This window comes from Cryphonectria parasitica (assembly GCF_011745365.1).
Source record: "Cryphonectria parasitica EP155 unplaced genomic scaffold M406scaffold_1, whole genome shotgun sequence".
NCBI classification, from domain to species: domain Eukaryota; kingdom Fungi; phylum Ascomycota; class Sordariomycetes; order Diaporthales; family Cryphonectriaceae; genus Cryphonectria; species Cryphonectria parasitica.
The window spans coordinates 1,564,733-1,582,346 of NW_024468909.1; the positions used below are offsets into that span (position 1 = coordinate 1,564,733).

Consider the following 17,614-nt stretch of genomic DNA (forward strand, 5'->3'; position numbering starts at 1 on the left):
AAGTCATAAATCGAATGGGCGGACGGGCCAAGATCGTCCAGGGGCTTGGCCCCATTTGAAAGGGTCTTCCCTGAGGGCGATCATGTCCGCGCAACCGCAACACGAGGCGTTTTCACGTGCTGGTTAGTATGTACTATGGCACATAATGTGCTTGTCCTGCGGCTATGTGCTGCCGAGTTGAACGCGTACGGCGACATGCTGCGCCCAGCTTCGTACGTATAGTAAAACTTCTTGTCCTAGGTGAAAGGGTCCATAGGCCGGCCCACTGGGGAGATAGCCTGTATGTTTCACAGGGGCAGAGCTCGTCAATTCAGACTATGTGCTTTGCAATGAGAATGTCGTCGCAGGATTTCAAAACCCAGAGTATCTCAAGTCTTGTCTGGCCACAGGAGGGCCAAATGCGTGCAGACCAGGTCTGAGACAAAGATACCGCGGGCCGTGTCCATGGCCGGAGAGGAGGAACGCTGAAGGAAGATGACCATGATATGGTGCTGCTGCTGCTATGCTACCATGGTATGCTGCTGGTCCTGGTGTGCCATAGTTGGAAGTATCATGCAATCGCAGTGGGGGCACCGTCCACCTTATACTGTCATCCTACAGGCCTTCGAGAAGCCTCAAAATAAACCTCTGGTTTTCCTTGGGCGCAACCAGTAACAAGGTTCAGAGGTGCATAGACAACACTCCACTGCACTGTGACGGGACATTTTTAATTTTTCTTCTTCTTTTTTCCCTTTTCTTCTTCCTTTCCATTTTTCTTCTCTTCCTGCTTCGTTGCATCAAACGCAATTTGTGGTCGCGCTCTGGATGGAACTCGGAAGAGCAACCCTGGGTCTCACGCCACCTCTAGTGTTTGAAGATTTTCGCCAAACACCGACCTCGACATCCAACCTCCAATCTTCCCACATCTATATACCTTACCTTCGCGTGCCAAAATCTCGAAATCTATTAAATGGTGTATTGTCGACAGCCGGCGGCCTATATCTCACCATCAGACTCGATTGCCTGAGCAATTGATGGTTTAGCTTCCAAGGCCCAAAATAGAAAAGGACGAGGAGGCGGGGGCCTTGTTTGGAGAAAGCCCAGCCTAGAGGGGGACAGGGACGAGACCAAGCGTCATTGCTTTCTTTTTCCTTGCACACTTTACTTCCATCTCACTTCGCCTCACTTCAGCGTCGTCCTCCTGTCCTCAGAGATACCCATTTCTCTAGAGTTGGTATTAACCTTTTTTGCCTCTTCATTTCCTCATTGTTTTGTCTTGTCCATTTTTTTTTTTGGTGGTTTTCTCTCTCTTTGTTTTTAAGTCTTGCGCCGCGCTACGCGAGACGGACGACTTCGCACCTACTACCTAACCTATACCCCCGCGCGTCTGCAGGTCTTTGCAGTGAGCACCCGCACGTCCACTGCAGCTGGGGTGGCATCGGTGCTTTGTTTGTCAGAGACAGCCAACGACGACCAGCGTCGAGCTGATATAGAACGACTCAACACCCGCGCGTTTTCCTCGCAACGCAGTCTACCTTGACCCACCCCGCGAACCTCATGCCTTCGATCTGCCTACCGAACGATCGCTCGCCGACTTGAGAGAGTGCCCCCGTCTACCGCGAGACTGGGAGGTCGAGACAAACCCTTTTGCGGTTCTGGTCTGGGTTGGGCTGCGTGGCGACGAGGCCCTGAGCTTGTCTTTTTGCCCGACCGACCGACCGACCGATCGCAGCCCAAAACGCGCTCTTCGCGCCAGCTTCTTAAAGAAGCTCGGTTCCGCTGGTCTTGACAACTCCTCCTCAGCAGACCAACCTCGATAAACGATAGGCTTCCCCTCTGTGACCATTCCAGGTCGAAAATGTTCGGGATAAAGGAGGATCATCGCGAACATGGTATGTTCTGGCCCCAGGGCGCCTTGTGGGGCGTCACTGGCCCGGGATGCAAAGACGAATAAATATTGGATCATGATTGATGCTGATGTTGGTCCAGTTGCAGGAGTCGGATCCCAAGGTCGCGGTAGAGATTCGGATGCCCTATCTCTGCCCTTGGGAATTCCAAAGAACAAGAGCACGGGCAATCTGGCCGTCATACCCCCAGATAACTCCGAAAAGGCTCGGATGCGCATGTCGTTTGATGTCGGGTCAGCAGCGACGGACGGAAGCTTTGCAAGGTAAGGCGGCTCCAAAATCCCACCCTCCTTTTCCAGGCCTCGCCGCGGTCTTGTCCCTCCATGTCACGTTTTTAAGGTTGTCCTCGTGCGTCGCTAGAGCCCAACTCAGCAATCCTCTGACACATGCTTTGCTGTGACTGACCGAGTGCCCGACTGCCTTGTGTGGTTTGTGACTGCGCCTCCTGCCGCGTCGGCCTTCTCTCCTCTGCTGCCATGGAGATTTTTGTTGTCTTCTTGACTGCTTATGCTTCCATGCTACCTCACTTGCCAGTGAACTAATCCGTCATGTCGCGAACAGATCCCCCATTATGACGGACCATGATCATGGCTTAGGGCTGTCCGGGCTTCGGAGAATACGCCAGTCGCAACATCGCGGTGGCAACGCCGGTACAATCGGACCCTCAAACCCAGCCTCGCGCAGTCCATCGCTCAGCCTTTCCCGCTCGACGTCTATGACCATGTTGCAGGCCTTGGCCTCAGGTCCTTCTTCGCCCGCCATCATGTCTGAAGATCTGAACCGGTTCCCATCCGAATCCCTGCACTCCTTCTCCTTCGCCCACCAGTCGGAAGAATTCATAGCCAACCGAAACAATGTTTTGAAGCGTTCCATACAATACATGCAGGACAGGATAGGCAGGGCAGCCAGCTCCAACCCGGCGTTGGCGAGCGCCCAGGCAAGAGTCTCGGGTGATGTCGAAACACAAAACATGCTAGACCTTTTGGCGAAAGCCAACCTCGTGGGCGTTGACGACCCGTCACATCCCAACGGCCCACTCACCGGGCCAGCCAATTTGTCTGCAGATAATGTCTTCGAGAAGGATTTCTTCCCCAGGACCGAGAGCCCAGAGCCCTTTGAGACGACGCCGTCGTCATCCCCCCCGACCGCCACCCGGGCCCCTGAGATCCACTTGCCAAGGTCGAAGAAGGGGAAGGCTGCAGCTTTAGCCAAAACTCCAGAGCCTCGCCCGACGGTATCCTCTGCCGCGGCCGAAAGAGATAGCTCGGAGAACTCATCAAGGACACCGACCAACGAGAGCGGGACCACCCAGAAGACTTCACCTCCAGAAACGAGAAGGCCGAGCATGTTGAGGCGGACGTACACGGATACCGCACATGCGTCGATGCAGTTGAAGCTCATGGATGCCATGGCGCAACCCTACGTCGCCGGACAGTCCGGGTACGCTGACAGCCTGGTTTCTCCTGCAATGTCTAATTCCCTGTCATCCCTCAACAACACCAGCACGATAGGATCCTCGGTACATGGCCACTCCAGCAGGTGGGTCCCAGCTGCGCAGGCGATCTTCACAACCGAAGCCAAGCCACCGTGGACGATCCTCGCCGCCAACGACCTCGCCTGCCTGGTGTTTGGTGTCACCAAGGCCGAGGTCCGAAAGATGGGCATTCTAGAGGTCGTGCAGGAAGAGAGACGATCCTGGCTGGAGCACAAGCTCAAGCACGGTGAGTTCGAAAGCGAGATCGAGGTCGATGTGGAACCAGAGGTCGTCCAGGAAAAGACGGTGTCACCGAGTCTTCTGGGAGCCCGTGGCGGCGGTATCACTGCGAAACTTCTGTCCAAGCCAAATTCAAGGACACAGCAACAGCGCAAAAAGCAAAAGCCTTCCCCGTCACCCCCCAAGATGTCTTCTGTCAGGCGACCGGAGACTTTTCACAGCGGCGACTGGCGCCCACCCAGGGTCAGTGGTGGAGGGCACTCGAACCACAAGAGCAACAAGTCGAGGGGTGTCCTGTTGTGCGGAGATGTCGTCCCCATCCAGAAGCGCAATGGCGCTACAGGATCGGCGAGCCTGTGGGTGAAGGAGAAACGCATAGGCTTGATATGGGTGCTTGAGGAGATTCATGAAGACGTTGCATACGTCACCCTCGACGAGGAGGGCACCGTCACGAAGCTGACAGGCAACCTGAGGTCCATCTGGGGAGACGAGAACCTGCAGCCAGGGGCAGATGTTGGGAAACTGATACCACGTGTACCGCGGCAGGGGATCGACCCCAGATACGGTGCCATCGACTACGCTCAGATCGCGAAGCGAAAATACTACACCTGCCGCAACTGCGACAGAGTCAACATCCCAGCGACCGTCGAACAGGTACGGGGAAAGACCGAGCTCCGCGTCTCCAGCTACCCACATATCGCAGGCATTGTCGTCATCAATCCAGCGACACTGGCCATCAAGAGCTCCAACTCGGTATTTTGCGGCGCCTTGTTCGGCCACGAGAAGTCCGACGGCATGGCGATCACCTCGCTCCTACCGGATTTTGCCAAGATCCTCCGGATTCTAACCGAGGAGGATGGCGTTCAGCTGGTTGATGGAATTGTTGTGCCTGAGCATAGTTTCCGAAAGGCATCTGCGTTCCTGGGCTTGCGCGAGGGCCGTCCAGATGCTGCTAACAGCTTTCTGCGGCCGGAGGGGCTTCTCGCAAGGCACAGGTTTGTCTTTCCCTGAAAAGCCCTCATTTCCCAACCTATTGGCAGTGCTGACAATGTGATACAGAGACGGCAGTGAGCTCAAGATCGATGTTCAGATGAGGGTCGTGAAGAGCGAGAAACAGACGATGTTGCACGAAGAGACCTTGGCTGAACACAGCGACGAGGAGTCTGCGATTGCTGAAGACCGATTTCCCGTGACACAGAGTGAGATGGTCTACGCCTTGTGGATTACTTACTCCCGGCATATCCATGCCACGAGATCGAACCTGGGAGCTGCCTCCCCTCTGCTTTCGGGAACGGCAACTCCGCTTCATCAGCCTTCGCCAGGTCAAACGCCTGCGCCCACACCTGCGGAAATGGCCTCGGACGATTCTGATGAGCCTAGGAAGGAGGCCAAGTCATCGTCTATGCTCACCAGGTCAATCAAGGATGCTGTCTCCAGCGCTGCTGCGAGGTTCACCGGCTCCAGCCCGCCAAAGAAAGCAGAGTCGGAGAAGCCGCAAGAGAAGCCGGCTGGGGCAAAAGCCGACAAAGCTCCGCTCAAGAAGTCGATCGACGACTTCGTGATACTTGAGGAGATGGGCCAGGGCGCTTACGGCCAAGTCAAGCTCGCCAGGTACAAAGAAAACGGAAAGAAGGTGGTCCTGAAATACGTCACAAAAAAGCGGATTCTCGTGGACACCTGGACAAGGGACAGGAAGCTAGGCACCGTTCCTCTGGAGATTCACGTCTTGAACTACCTGCGGAGAGAAGATCTCAGGCATGCTAATATTGTAGAGATGGAGGACTTCTTCGAAGATGACGTCAACTACTACATTGAGATGGTTCCTCATGGTCTGCCGGGTATGGACCTGTTTGACTATATCGAACTGCGCTCGAACATGGAGGAGGATGAGTGCCGCAGCATCTTTGTGCAGGTTGCGCGCGCAATCCATCACCTGCACATCAAGGCCAAGGTCGTACACCGCGACATCAAGGACGAAAATGTCGTGCTGGACGGAGAGGGCCACGTGAAGCTCATCGATTTCGGCAGCGCGGCGTACATCAAAAGTGGCCCCTTTGATGTCTTTGTGGGTACTATAGGTGAGTCCTCACTCTTCAAAAACACTCTCATCACGACTACCCGCATCACCGGCGCCACAGGGACTGACAGCGTATCGCAGATTATGCCGCACCCGAAGTGCTTGCAGGCAAGCCCTACAATGGCAAGGAGCAAGATGTGTGGGCACTCGGCATCCTCCTGTACACGATCATCTACAAGGAGAACCCATTCTACAGCATTGATGAGATTATGGATCGCGACCTCCGGGTGCCCTACACCATCAGCGATGAGAGTATCGACCTGATCCGTTGTATGCTCAATCGCGATGTGGCCCAAAGATACGACATCAACCAGGTCTTGGATCATCCATGGTGCAAGATGGCCAACGACTGAAACAGCGACAAACCGGGTGAGAAAAGTGGAGAAAAAAAAGTCGAGTGGTCAGGGGTAGTGCGAGACAGCTCGGCTCTATAACGTCCAGAGCACACCAAGAGGAGGGTCGATTTGAGCGAGCATCAAGGATGGCTAGGAGACCAGGCTCGCGCTGTTGGAAGGCTGTGAGCATCGCAAACAGCACGAGGTGTTTTACTGATCCAAATCTGCTGGGAGGTCGGTACTATGCATTTTATTTCCTTCCGCAGATTCCCCAAGATTACCGAAAGAAGAGCATAGAAAGGCGCAAAGGTCTGTGTAAAGACGGAGGGATGATTTTCAGTGCAGTTCAGGCCACGAGGCGGGGTTGACCTCGTCGGCACATCTTAGAGATGCCCGAGGGACGGACACACACATAGTCCCTCAAAAGAGTGCTTGTTACAAAGGGGCATCTGGAAAGCGACAATGACTTTTGCTAATCGGACCGTACTTGGAACGTGGGTGCCCCCCTGGTAGCATGGGAAAGTAAACGCGAGCAGCAGCACCTTTCCACCTGTGGTGACGGGCCGATGATGAAAAGACAGGTGAGAAGCCGCCGACTCTAAGGGCCTGGGCCATCTTGCGTTGGATATTTACTAGCGACAGATGAATATTTGGGAATGTTGCATGTCTGCACACATATATACACATACACATACACATACACACACACACTCTCTCTCTTTCTCTCTCTCTCTCTCGCACTTATGCTAGGGAATCATGATGGGGAAATTTTCATGTCAAAACACCTACGTATGGGGGCTGAAATTTGATTGTGGATGTTGGAGGCATCTGGCCTCTTGTCTAGGGTACTTGTCTCGATGAGAGGAGAGTCAGTCTTCAATGACACAAACATCCCTTGTTTTGCTTCATACTCGTTTCGTTGCAAATAATGCAGCAAGGCTTCTCATTGAGCATGTGGTGGACGGGATAAAGCCTTGTAAACAAAGGTACTTTACTATGTAACATGTTGCTAAAGTATGTACCGTGTAATGAAAAAGGCTCTTGTTCATTCCTCGGTTCGTCCCGAGTCGAGTGAGGGGTGCCCCTGTCAATGATACGCCAGCGCGGCAGGGGTCAGTTAGTTTTCCGCCGTCTACTTTGTACTACGGTATACCCAAAATTTTCGAGCTGCAAGTATTCTCGACCATCTCGACCACCACATCTCCTTCTTCAACACCAACAAGACAAACCGAGTCCGCGCTCTCTCTCTGTCGCCACCAGTCGCAGTCATGCTCCGAAGGCCTGTGCTGGACTCGATATGTCCGTTCTGCAGGCTTACTCTTGACCCAAGCATCTCGTCCGCCGCGCACAACCCGCCACGACAGCCATGGGCCGCCGCCGCCGCCGCCAGCCGGCTCGCCTCGACCTACCGACAGAAACCCTCGCGCATGGTGCTGTCCGACCGCGTCGCGCAGCCAGCCTCTTCTCGACAAGACGACTCGGGCGACAGGAAGCCGCGGCGAAGAGCGGTGGACGGGCCCTTCGCAGGCATGAATAGGACGGTGGCCAATATCGACCCCATGCGCCGCATAGCGCAGTCGCGCGTGCGAGGCAAAGACGGCGGTGACAGCAGCAACAGCAGCGGCAAGAGAGGCGAGGATGAGAGGGCACCGACTATAAAGTCCAGGTTCAAGGCCCTGCGCATGCACCGCGCCCTCAAGACGATCAGCTACGGGCAGAGGATGACGCTCAAGGACCGCGTGCGGGAGGTTGAGAGCTTTGAGGCCTTTGACCTGCTGCCGTCGGTCCAGGAGGCGGTGCTGCTCGACGTGTTCAAGGACAAGAACGATATCAAGCCAACGCCTGTGCAGCGGCTGGCCATCCCGGCACTGCTGGGGCAGAATATCGGTGCCAATAGGCGGAGCGCCAGGGCGAGAGCGCCGAAGGCAGAGGCCAGGGAAGAGTTCCTCCTGGCTGCGGAGACGGGGTCGGGCAAGACGCTGGCCTATCTTCTCCCTTCAGTGAACGCCTTGAAGGTAGCCGAGGCGGAGGATGAGGACATTCAGCGCTATAACAAGCGTTTTGCCGAGGAGAAGGCCCTGCGGGCTGACCCCAAGTTCAGGGGCAGGTCCGTCATGGAGCCGCACCCCACCACCGCCCGGCCGCGGGTCATCGTCCTGGTGCCCACCGCGGAGCTGGTCGACCAGGTGGGTGCCGTGGCCAAGAAGATCTCACACTACGTCAAGTTCAGGTCGGAGAAGCTCTCGGCCAACTTCGACGCCAAGATCATCGAGCGCCGGATCTACGACCCCAAGGGCGTGGATGTGGTCATCGCGACGCCGCACCTCCTGGCGTCCATGGCCGAGTCCGACCCCAACGTCCTCTCCCGGGTGTCCCACCTCATCGTCGACGAGGCGGACTCCCTGTTCGACCGCAGCTTCAGCCCCGTCACGACCAGCATCATGGACCGCTGCATGCCGTCCCTCCGACAGCTCATCCTCTGCTCGGCCACCATCCCGCGGCGACTCGACACCTACATGGCCACCAAGTTCCCCGCCATGAAGCGCATCACCACCCCCAACCTGCACGCCATCCCGCGGCGCGTGCAGCTAGGCGTCATCGACGCGTCCAAGGACCCGTACCGCAACAACAAGAACCTGGCGTGCGCCGATGCCATCTGGTCCATCGGGCGGGACGCGTCGGCGCACGAGGGCATGGTGCCGGGCGAGGTCGACGTCAAGCGCATCATGGTCTTTGTCAACGAGCGCGAGAAGACGCAGGAGGTCGCCGACTTCCTGGTGTCCAAGGGCGTGGACGCCGTCGCCCTCCACAGGGACACGCCCGAGCAGCGCCAGAGCGAGATGCTGGCCACCTTCATGTCCGCCGAGCCCCTGCGCCGCCAGCAGATCGAGGCCATCGACCGGAAGAGCCCCGTGCGCGGGAAGCGCGCGCTGGAGAACACAAAAGTCATCGTCGCCACGGACCTGGCGTCCAGGGGCATCGACACCCTGGGCGTGCGCCATGTGGTGCTGTACGACGTCCCGCACACCACCATCGACTTCATCCACCGGCTGGGCAGGGCCGGCCGTATGGGTCGCCGCGGCAGGGGCATTGTGATCATGGGCAAGGACGACAGGAGGGATATCGTCTCTGAGGTCAAGGAGAGCATGTTCATGGGACAGGCGCTGGTGTAGTGAAAGAAGCAGCAGCAGCAGCAGCAGCAGTAGTAGTAGGAGCATGTCTCGCCTTGTTGTATAGTCACCTATGGCGCTGTGCATGCTCTTTTCTCTCACATTTCTCTCTCTTCTTTCTAAAAGGGTTGTGTGCGTATAGATCAGGACTGGCATTGCGTTGGCGTTTTCGAGATATTTCCTTGTCATGCTATATACTTGTACATATAGTAACAAAAGGGGAGGGGCATGTCTATATCTTGAGACGGCAAAACTTTTTACTTCCAAGCTGGTGATGCACCTCCATGGTGGTCTTATGCTTCTCAGGGCAGATTTCTTCATGCTCTCACTAGATATATTCTAGTCTCGCCTATCATCCAAGCCAAAGACGTTCTCCACCCAGATCTCATAGCATGAATCATGATAGCCTGTCTTCATCGTGGATTTATAAACGCAAATCACCAGCAATGTTATCGCCATCGTCGGCGCCGAAGCGGCCGACAGAGGGGCGTCTTCGGTACCGTGCTCGGCTAAGGTTGCAAGCCCGACTTACGCCATGTTGGAAGGGGGGCATGCACATCACCGCGCAAATAAAACCAGTTCGTTCTTTGTCTCTGATAAAGCCTGCTTGTCTACCCATTCTCCTCTGCTCACGTGTGGAGGTTAGCTGAGCTGTACACATTTACCGCCCTCCAACCGTAAGAAACGCATTCACGATGTCGTGCAAAGACTGCGAGGAGATCCCTCCTGTGTCGTCCCAGTACAGCGAGAAGGGCAGATATGAGACCATCGCTGGGTTCAAGACGTGTAAGTTTACTCTACCTCCGCAGGGAACCCTTAATTTGGGCCGGAAAGCGAGCCACCCACCCGGCTTTTCAATGACAGAACGTTGACCATCCTGTTTTCTTTTCTTATTCTTCCTCCTCAAGACGTCACGGGCCCAGCAGACGCGACGCGCATTGTCATAGAAATTTACGACGTCTTCGGTTTCGCCTCGCAGACCATCCAGGGCGCAGACCGGCTCGCCGAGCATCTGGGCAACACGCTGGTCGTCCTCCCGGATCTCCTCGAGGGCAAGTACGTGCAGCACGACTGGATCCCCGCCGACACGCCCGAGAAGCAGCAGCTGCTGCAGGAATTCCGCTCTGGCCCGGGAAACATCAGCACTGCTGTAGAGAGCCTCTTACGAGTACGCGCCGCGGTCGGGAAGAAGTACCCTGCCGTCGAGCGCCATGTCGCTGTGGGGGGGTTGTGCTGGGGGGGCAAGGTTGCTGTGAAGGTCTCTGGAGAGGGGAACGAGGGGCAAGGAAGGAGGTTTGAGGTGGCCTGGACGGCGCATCCTGGGTGAGTCAACAGCTAATGGGGAAGAAGAAGAGAGAAGAAGGAAGACAATTGGTGGTATAGAGCGTTTCAGATGTGGATGCTAACGAGTTCTCCTCGGATCAAGCGGCCTCGACGTCGAGGATACCAAGGCTATGAACGTCCCTTACATCTGCCTCGCCTCCCCAGGTGAGGACGCAGATACGGTCGCAAAAGTGAAGCAGATCGTGGAGACGCCGCCCAGGGTTGGATATGTCGAGACGTTTGGCCCTCCCATGTTCCATGGCTGGATGGGCGCGAGGGCCAACTTGGATGACGAATTGAACAGGAGAGAGTTTGAACGCGGCTATCAAACCGTGGCCCGCTGGCTGAACAAATTCATCTGACAATTTATTATTAGTATTTGGAGGCAAGCGGATATGCAGACCTTCTTGAAGCTATAGAGCTCAAGTGAAGGTGGATGGAATTCCTTTCAGGAGGATGATAAGAGTTGTACTTGAGTACCTTGGTACTATTATTATAGCACAACTGAGAAACTCTCTACTGAACGTATACGCTTGATCAATGCAGACTTGGCCCATGACAGGGGTCCAATCTCTAGTAAGTCTCCAGGGGTGGGGCACTGTGGCTGGTGCGTGTGTTCCTGCCGGCCCCCCTTCCAAAACGTCAGAACTGGGGCTGCCATACGCAAGAGCGTGCTCTCCTGTTTGGGCCTTTCCACATCGCTTTCACAACGCGCCAAACAAACGCACCATGAGCAAGCCTGGCTTATCCTTCGGGCTCAGCCTGAATGCAAAGAAACCAGCCTCAGCCCGAGCACCGCACCCTCCGAAACGAAAAATAGCATTTGGCGGCGGAGCCGACGACGACTCAGACGATGAGGCGCAGGGCCGCCCCAAGGACGAAGTGGCCATCACAGAGCTCGACGGCTTCGGCACATCACCAGCAACAACAGGCACAGACACAACGACCGGCACATCCAAGAGGAAACACGGCAAGACACCCCTCGAGCCGCCAAAGCTCAAGTCCAAGTCCGACTCCAGTCGCCAGTTCGGCGACCTGTCCTCGGCGCTTACATCACGCAAGTATGCCGAGGCCGCACAGTCCCTTGACCCGTCTGTGTACGACTACGATGCCGCCTACGACAGCCTCAAGGCCGCCGAGAGACAGCGCGAGGCCGAGGTGAAGAAGGAGAGCGCCCAGCGCAAGTCGCGCTACATGGCGGACGTCACCAAGGCAGCGGAGCAGCGCGAACGGGACCGGGGCGTCGCAGAGCTCAAGAAGATCCAGCGCGAGCGGGAGGCGGAGGGCGACGAGTTTGCGGACAAGGAGATGTTCGTCACAGAGGCGTACAAGCGGAAGCAGGAGGAGGACAGGAAGGCCGAGGAGGAAGAGAGGAAGCGGGAGGAGGACGAGCGCAAGAAGAATAAGTTTGGCGGCATGACGGGGTTCCACAAGGAACTGCTCGATCGGGACGACCAGAAGCGGGCGGATATGGAGAAACTGGCGGCCGAGGCGGCCAAGGGCGGTGGGGCCCTGGTAGCGGAGGATGATGACAAGGAGAAGACGGAGACCGATATTGCAAGGGAGATCAACGCCAAGGGTGGGAAGGTTGTGGTCAACGAGGAGGGCGAGGTCGTCGACAAGCGGGAGCTGCTGAGGGGCGGGCTGAACCTAGGCGCAAAAAAGAAGACAGATGAGCCCAAGGAGGCTGGCCGATCGTCCTCGGGCACGAAACCACGCGACCAGTCCAAGGGCTACTTTGGCTCTGGAGGCAAGCAGGCCATGCGCGAGCGGCAGACGCGCATGCTGGAGGCGCAGCTGGAAGAGTCCCTCAAGAGGGCGCGCGAGGAGGAGGAGGAGGAGAGGAAGAAGATCGAGCAGGCGTCCAAGTCACAAAAGACGGCCACAGACATCTCGAGCGCCAAGGAGAGATATCTCGCCCGGAAGAGGGCAGCGGAGGAGGCAAAAAAGAACGGCGAGGATGTGCCATAACATTAGATTTTGATACCCAAAGTCCTCCAGAAAAGGACCTCAACAGATTGGAGAGTTTTATCCGACTTCTATACGCCATATTGTGTCCTCCACCTTGCCTGCAGATTTCACACACAGTCAAGCCATGGCTCCGTGTAAAGCATCATAATATACGCTTCCTGTTGTTCACCATGTCCATCCCAGAACCCATCGTACATCGTGGTCGAATTGTCGGGCAACGTGTGGATTTTAGAGCGATGCTTGCTCCCGTTTTATTCTCTGAATGTATGCCGAGTTCACTTGGTTCCAGGCCGACATGTACTTCTCCATGCAGCTGGTGAAGCATTTCTGCTCGCCACTCGATAGTGAGGATCCGGGTTTAGCGACGCATCTCTCGAAGCAGTTCTCGTTCATTTTCTACAGTTCTCGGATCAGCCGGCGCAAGACAGCAAGCAGGATGTAGAGCGGGAGGGAAACTGTATGCGGACTTACCTCCATTAGTATGCGCACATTGGCCGTGTTCGACTCGAGCTGGACCTGGCGCATGACCGCATCTTTGAGAAGGCTGCTGGAGTCCATGGTGGAGGAGGAGCGTATGGTTGGAAGGGGGGGGGGGGGCTGAGCTTCGGAGAGATTGGGTTTACATGTAAAAAAAGAAAAAAGGCTGAAGATGATGATGATCGCTTTCCAGAAAATCCAGAGCCTTGCCTGTGGCGGTGCTGCTCTGCCCAGATCCTCACCTGGGGGAACAGGCAATCCCTGTCCTCCTGTATGTATTTCATAAGAGAGCCTCTCAGTGAGGTGCTGCAGGGGTAGCTCCAGACCCCAGCAGAGCCTAGGGCCAGAACTCAGGTCCCGCCGCCCCCCCCCAGCGGCAGGCAACCCACAAGCTCCCGCAAAAGAACCCCTACCCCAAACACCTGCTACAAGAAAAGAGGCCAGCTAGCGGTTCACCAGGTCCAGCAGCAAGCAGGTTGACGAGTGGACATCTGACTTCCACTTCCACCTCTGTCTCTCACCTTGGACAAACTCTCCTCCTACGGCGAACTGCCGACCACCTCTCCTTTCTGTTTTGCTGGTCATCAACACTGACTGCACTCTTGGTTGTTTTAATTCCTTTTTTGTCTGTTCTCCCTTTGGTCTTCAATTCTGGTGTCATCGTATCTGGGGACAATGTGGTTCAGCGCGTGGTTGTCGGCCTTGTGCCTGGCAACACTTGCTCTTGGAGCCACCAAGCAGGATAAGCAAGATGACAGTGGGAGTACAATCAAGAGCATAGGGGTTTGTAGTCACCCTTTTTTTCTTCTTCTCTCCCTTGGGCAGAGAAAGATATATTGTGGACTGCATAGCTAACAATCCTTTGTCCTCACAGCTGCGAACCCACACCCTGCAACAGGTTGGAACCCCGAGACCGCAACGGCAGCTCCTCACGCGACAATCAACATGCTGACATTCCTGACAATTTTTTCTGATACCAGCCTTACCTCGACTCTGACATGCAAAGTCGCTGGTATGACTTTGGAGGTGATGCAGTAGTGAGGACGGATGCGTACGTATAATACTGACCGACGATCGTCGATGATCGACGTTGGTTTCGCATGTCCTCTCGGAGCCCCAGTGTCTAACATCTGTGTCTCTCTTTTTCTGGGACAGGTACATTCGGCTCACCTCTGACCAGCCCTCGCAGATGGGCTGGTTGTGGTCCAAGGTCCCGCTGACCGCGACGAACTGGGAGATCGAGGTCGAGTTCAAGATCCACGGCAAGGGCAACCTCTTCGGTGACGGCTTCGCCATGTGGCTCACCAAGACGCGCGCGCAACCGGGCCCCGTGTTTGGCAGCGTGGACAACTTCGAGGGGCTGGGCATCTTCTTCGACACGTACAAGAACAACCGACCGGGCACCGTGTTCCCCTACGTGATGGCGATGGTTGGCGACGGCCAAACCTCATACGACAAGAACACGGACGGCAAGCAGCAGGAGTTTGCGGGGTGCTCGGCCCGGGGCATTCGACACTCGGCCGTGCCGAGCAAGTTCCGCCTGACGTACTTCCAGGACAAGGAGCTCCGGCTGGAGCTGCAGTACAAGAAGGACGGCGACTGGATCCTGTGCTTCGAGACCTTCCAGCCCCCGGCCATCCCCAACGTGGCGTACCTGGGCTTCAGCTCCGAGACGGGCGAGCTGAGCGACAACCACGACATCGTCTCCATCAGCGCCAAGAACCTGTACCAGTCGAACCCCTCGTCCACCCCCGGGAGCAGCAGGAGAAAGAGGCCCAACCCTAAGAAGAAGGGCGGCAGCTGGCTTTGGTTCTTTGGCAAGATCATCCTGTTCATCCTCGCGGCCGGCGGTTCCTACGTGGGCTATACTGCGTGGCGTGCCAACACCGCGCGGCGAAGTCGTTTCTGAGAGAGGCGCGAAGAAGAGGCGTAGTGGTGGCTTTGAGCGGCATCTGGGTGGAACAGGGAAGGGTTCAACGATGGACGTGTTGGGAAATGAATGACTGTGACGATCGGAAGAAAACATTCCAATTGTGCCGAAGGGAGATTCATTCACCTTTTTTTCTTTTCTTTTTCTCACTGCACAGGTCCTGGGAGTTCAGGGAGAAGATTCAGATCAAAAAAAAAATAAATAAAAAGTAACATGTATATGCTGATCGATGTGTGTGTCCAACACAAGGCCAGGCTGTCGAATGTTGATGTAGGTGCAGAATCAAGCAGACTTTATGATACATACATATGCCGCATATGCTGTTATTGTCTGCTAGATGATAACATGAGCAGCAGCAGCAGCAGCAGCAGCAGCATAATGGTGCAGTGTGATTGTCCTGCAGCGTGGGATATTGAACCTTCTCGACGTAGGGCGTACATCACATTTCGGATGAGATTCCAGACCCCAAAAGTTCCCGTCACACACTGGAACGGATGTCAGTCCGTTTAAGTATTTTATTTGAAACTTATTTTCTGCATCCTCCTCCTCCTCCTCCTCCTCCTCCTCCTCCTCCTCCTCCTCGTTCTTCTTCTTTTCCGCTCTCTGCAAACCCTGGTTCAATCGTTCCGTAGTGGCAGTTTTTACTTACCCCTCTCCAGCGTCCTGATCAAGATTTGGGCTGCTGCACCCGGCATACATCTCGACACTACTATCTCTCCAAGTCCGATCATGGCCAAGCGCTAACGCTGAATAGTCAGTCGGCTGGCCGCCATGCCGTACGTTTCTTTTTTACTTTGCACATGGTATAGTACAACGGCACGGCTAGCCAACAGCTCCGCGGCCCCCTCAGACAAGGCGTACCTTGGGGGCTGACGAAGAAGTAAACCCCCCCCCCCCCCGCCATTCGACTGATCTCGTTCCATCCATCCATCCACGATGAACGCCGCCGTCGGGGTTGACAGAGACATGTGCAGAGACAAGTGAACAGAAAAAGAGAGACAATGGACTCACTGGCGGCTGAGGATTGAGGCAGAAGAAGGAGAGAGAAAGCAGAAGAAGGAAGAAGGGAAAGGGGAAAAGGCAAAAGAGGGGGAAATAATTAGTCGTTGCCAGGAAAATAGCCATGGTACAATAGTACATACCACACATAGTAGCTGGTGACCGACTGCTGCGTACACACGCAGTGGTACTACTTGCAGTCCAATGGCGCCACTCACTAACCACCAAGACAAGTGAGGGCATCCGAGGAGGAGGCATCGAGACCCTTTCTTTGACGGAGAAAATAACCATTTGAGAGACGAGCAGAGAGAGGCCTGCTTTATTGTGTTGATTTTGGTGTTATTTCCCCTCTCCCTCCCTTACTTCCCGCCTCCCTCTTGAAAAGATCTATCTCATGATTTTGCATATATCCCTCTTGCTTGAAAGCAGCCTGGCTCCATCGCAACCACCCCCCCCCCCAAACAATCATCCCCCTCCGTCTGTTCCTCGACTGACCCCTCAGGAATTTGCTTTCGTCTACCGTTAATAAGCCACATTTGTTTGTTGTGGAGGTAACGTCTTGTCTTGGAACGAGACTCAGCTCATAGATCGCACTGGGTTCCACGTTGTACCATATTCCTTCTTTTCCTTTTTGCCTTCTTCTCTTACCTCTTTGCGTTCCTTCTCTCTTCTTCCCTTTCTTCTTCCTTCTTGGGGTCCCTTACAGTTTGTTGTCGACTCCTTCCTGCTGTGTCTGAAAGCAAAAATCCCTCCAATCCTCTCCACACTTGCCTCTCCTACTCATGCTGCAACCATCTGTCAAGCCATAGCCCCCTCCATCCTGGCACCCACCCTTCTTCTCCAGCAACTCCACAGTTACCCCCGCCTTTGTTCCTCACCGCACACACACCCCCCCGTCCGCAGCAGAGGGGCGCGCCACTTCCAGTTTCCAGCCCGCAGCTCCAGCTCTCAACCTAGGCAACTTTCTCTTGCTGCCGGTGCCACTCTCAAGCAGGACATTCCCCCCTCGAGCCCTTTTCTCTGCTCCCAGCTGTACAGCTCATCGTACTGCGTCCAAAACCCAAACCTGCTGCTGGGAGAGCTGCACGCCTGTATGTGAATTGTGTTCTTCTGCTCCCTTCTTTTTCTGGGCCTGCAGTGGTGATCCAATATTTTCCCGGACACCGAATAATCTCGACTTGATCCCGGTCCTTTTCAGGTGTCCTAATCCGGCGACAGCTTTGACTGGATTGGCCTCCTCTGCGGACCAGTAAAATACCTATCCCGTCCCAGCTCTGTCGCCAGTCCATTATACTTCGCCGTCCTCAGCCCTCAAGTAGGCTGCTCTCTCTTTCTACCAGAGAGAGCCCAGGAAAAGGCCTGGACCCCCTTTATACACACGTCCTCATTCCATCGTCCCACCCGCCGTGGTCCGCTCCTCAAAAGTCGCTCGCCATCATCCTGCAGTAAACAGGTCCAGAGCAGTCCGTTCCCCTCCTCTAGCCAGATCTTTCTCTCATCGGGTCTGCAACCAATTGCGGCCGTCTTGTGCTGCTTTGCATCTCCCTGCGACGGAGCGCACACTTCTTCCCTCCTTGCACTGACTGGGTTCAACCAACCCTGAGAAGTGCCTCACAGCCGCTCTGCTCCTTCAATTATCCCCGACCTTGGACGCAGGCACAGGCGCTGGCCCCCTCTCGCTTCTGAGTCCGACCCCTGATCCTCTCTGTCTTTTTTCTCTTCCTCTTTTTGA

At 55.5% G+C, this 17,614-nt stretch overlaps 6 protein-coding genes across 6 annotated transcripts; 5 read left to right on the plus strand and 1 right to left on the minus strand.

Moving 5' to 3' along the window:
* Positions 1 to 1,943: 1,943 nt before the first annotated feature.
* M406DRAFT_86676 (uncharacterized protein) lies at positions 1,944 to 6,057 on the plus strand (the record flags this gene model as incomplete). Its single annotated transcript, XM_040926085.1, has 5 exons — positions 1,944 to 2,149; positions 2,448 to 3,017; positions 3,066 to 4,595; positions 4,660 to 5,678; positions 5,759 to 6,057. The coding sequence occupies 5 exons, from the start codon at positions 1,944 to 1,946 to the stop codon at positions 6,028 to 6,030; spliced, it is 3,597 nt and encodes a 1,198-aa protein (XP_040780821.1). The 3' UTR covers positions 6,031 to 6,057.
* Positions 6,058 to 7,280: 1,223 nt separating this feature from the next.
* On the plus strand, positions 7,281 to 9,185 carry M406DRAFT_247020 (P-loop containing nucleoside triphosphate hydrolase protein; the record flags this gene model as incomplete). The annotated part of the gene is made up of 2 exons (XM_040916441.1): positions 7,281 to 7,614; positions 7,645 to 9,185. The coding sequence occupies 2 exons, from the start codon at positions 7,281 to 7,283 to the stop codon at positions 9,183 to 9,185; spliced, it is 1,875 nt and encodes a 624-aa protein (XP_040780822.1).
* Positions 9,186 to 9,877: 692 nt separating this feature from the next.
* Positions 9,878 to 10,867, plus strand: M406DRAFT_246055 (uncharacterized protein; the record flags this gene model as incomplete). Its single annotated transcript, XM_040916381.1, has 3 exons — positions 9,878 to 9,968; positions 10,091 to 10,505; positions 10,609 to 10,867. 3 exons carry the CDS (start codon positions 9,878 to 9,880, stop codon positions 10,865 to 10,867), a joined length of 765 nt encoding a protein of 254 aa, XP_040780823.1.
* Positions 10,868 to 11,234: 367 nt separating this feature from the next.
* Positions 11,235 to 12,455, plus strand: M406DRAFT_230535 (uncharacterized protein; the record flags this gene model as incomplete). The annotated part of the gene is made up of 1 exon (XM_040915843.1): positions 11,235 to 12,455. A coding segment is annotated over one exon (1,221 nt), but the record flags the coding sequence as incomplete, so codon positions are not given.
* Positions 12,456 to 12,704: 249 nt separating this feature from the next.
* Positions 12,705 to 13,034, minus strand: M406DRAFT_32778 (Putative mitochondrial import inner membrane translocase subunit TIM13; the record flags this gene model as incomplete). Its single annotated transcript, XM_040920255.1, has 2 exons — positions 12,705 to 12,872; positions 12,948 to 13,034. 2 exons carry the CDS (start codon positions 13,032 to 13,034, stop codon positions 12,705 to 12,707), a joined length of 255 nt encoding a protein of 84 aa, XP_040780825.1.
* A 424-nt stretch (positions 13,035 to 13,458) lies between these two features.
* On the plus strand, positions 13,459 to 15,099 carry M406DRAFT_105104 (uncharacterized protein). The gene is made up of 4 exons (XM_040915128.1): positions 13,459 to 13,736; positions 13,828 to 13,851; positions 13,934 to 14,004; positions 14,109 to 15,099. The coding sequence occupies exons 1-4, from the start codon at positions 13,629 to 13,631 to the stop codon at positions 14,860 to 14,862; spliced, it is 957 nt and encodes a 318-aa protein (XP_040780826.1). The 5' UTR covers positions 13,459 to 13,628; the 3' UTR covers positions 14,863 to 15,099.
* The last annotated feature ends 2,515 nt before the right edge of the window (positions 15,100 to 17,614 follow it).

Bases quoted from the DNA above. Each gene is read 5' to 3' on its own strand.
- M406DRAFT_105104 (XM_040915128.1), top strand. From the start codon at position 13,629: ATGTGGTTCAGCGCGTGGTTGTCGGCCTTGTGCCTGGCAACACTTGCT. The intron at 13,852-13,933 runs GTTGGAACCCCG...TTCTGATACCAG, and splicing joins GAACCCACACCCTGCAACAG to CCTTACCTCGACTCTGACAT. The intron at 14,005-14,108 runs GTACGTATAATA...TTTCTGGGACAG, and splicing joins GCAGTAGTGAGGACGGATGC to GTACATTCGGCTCACCTCTG.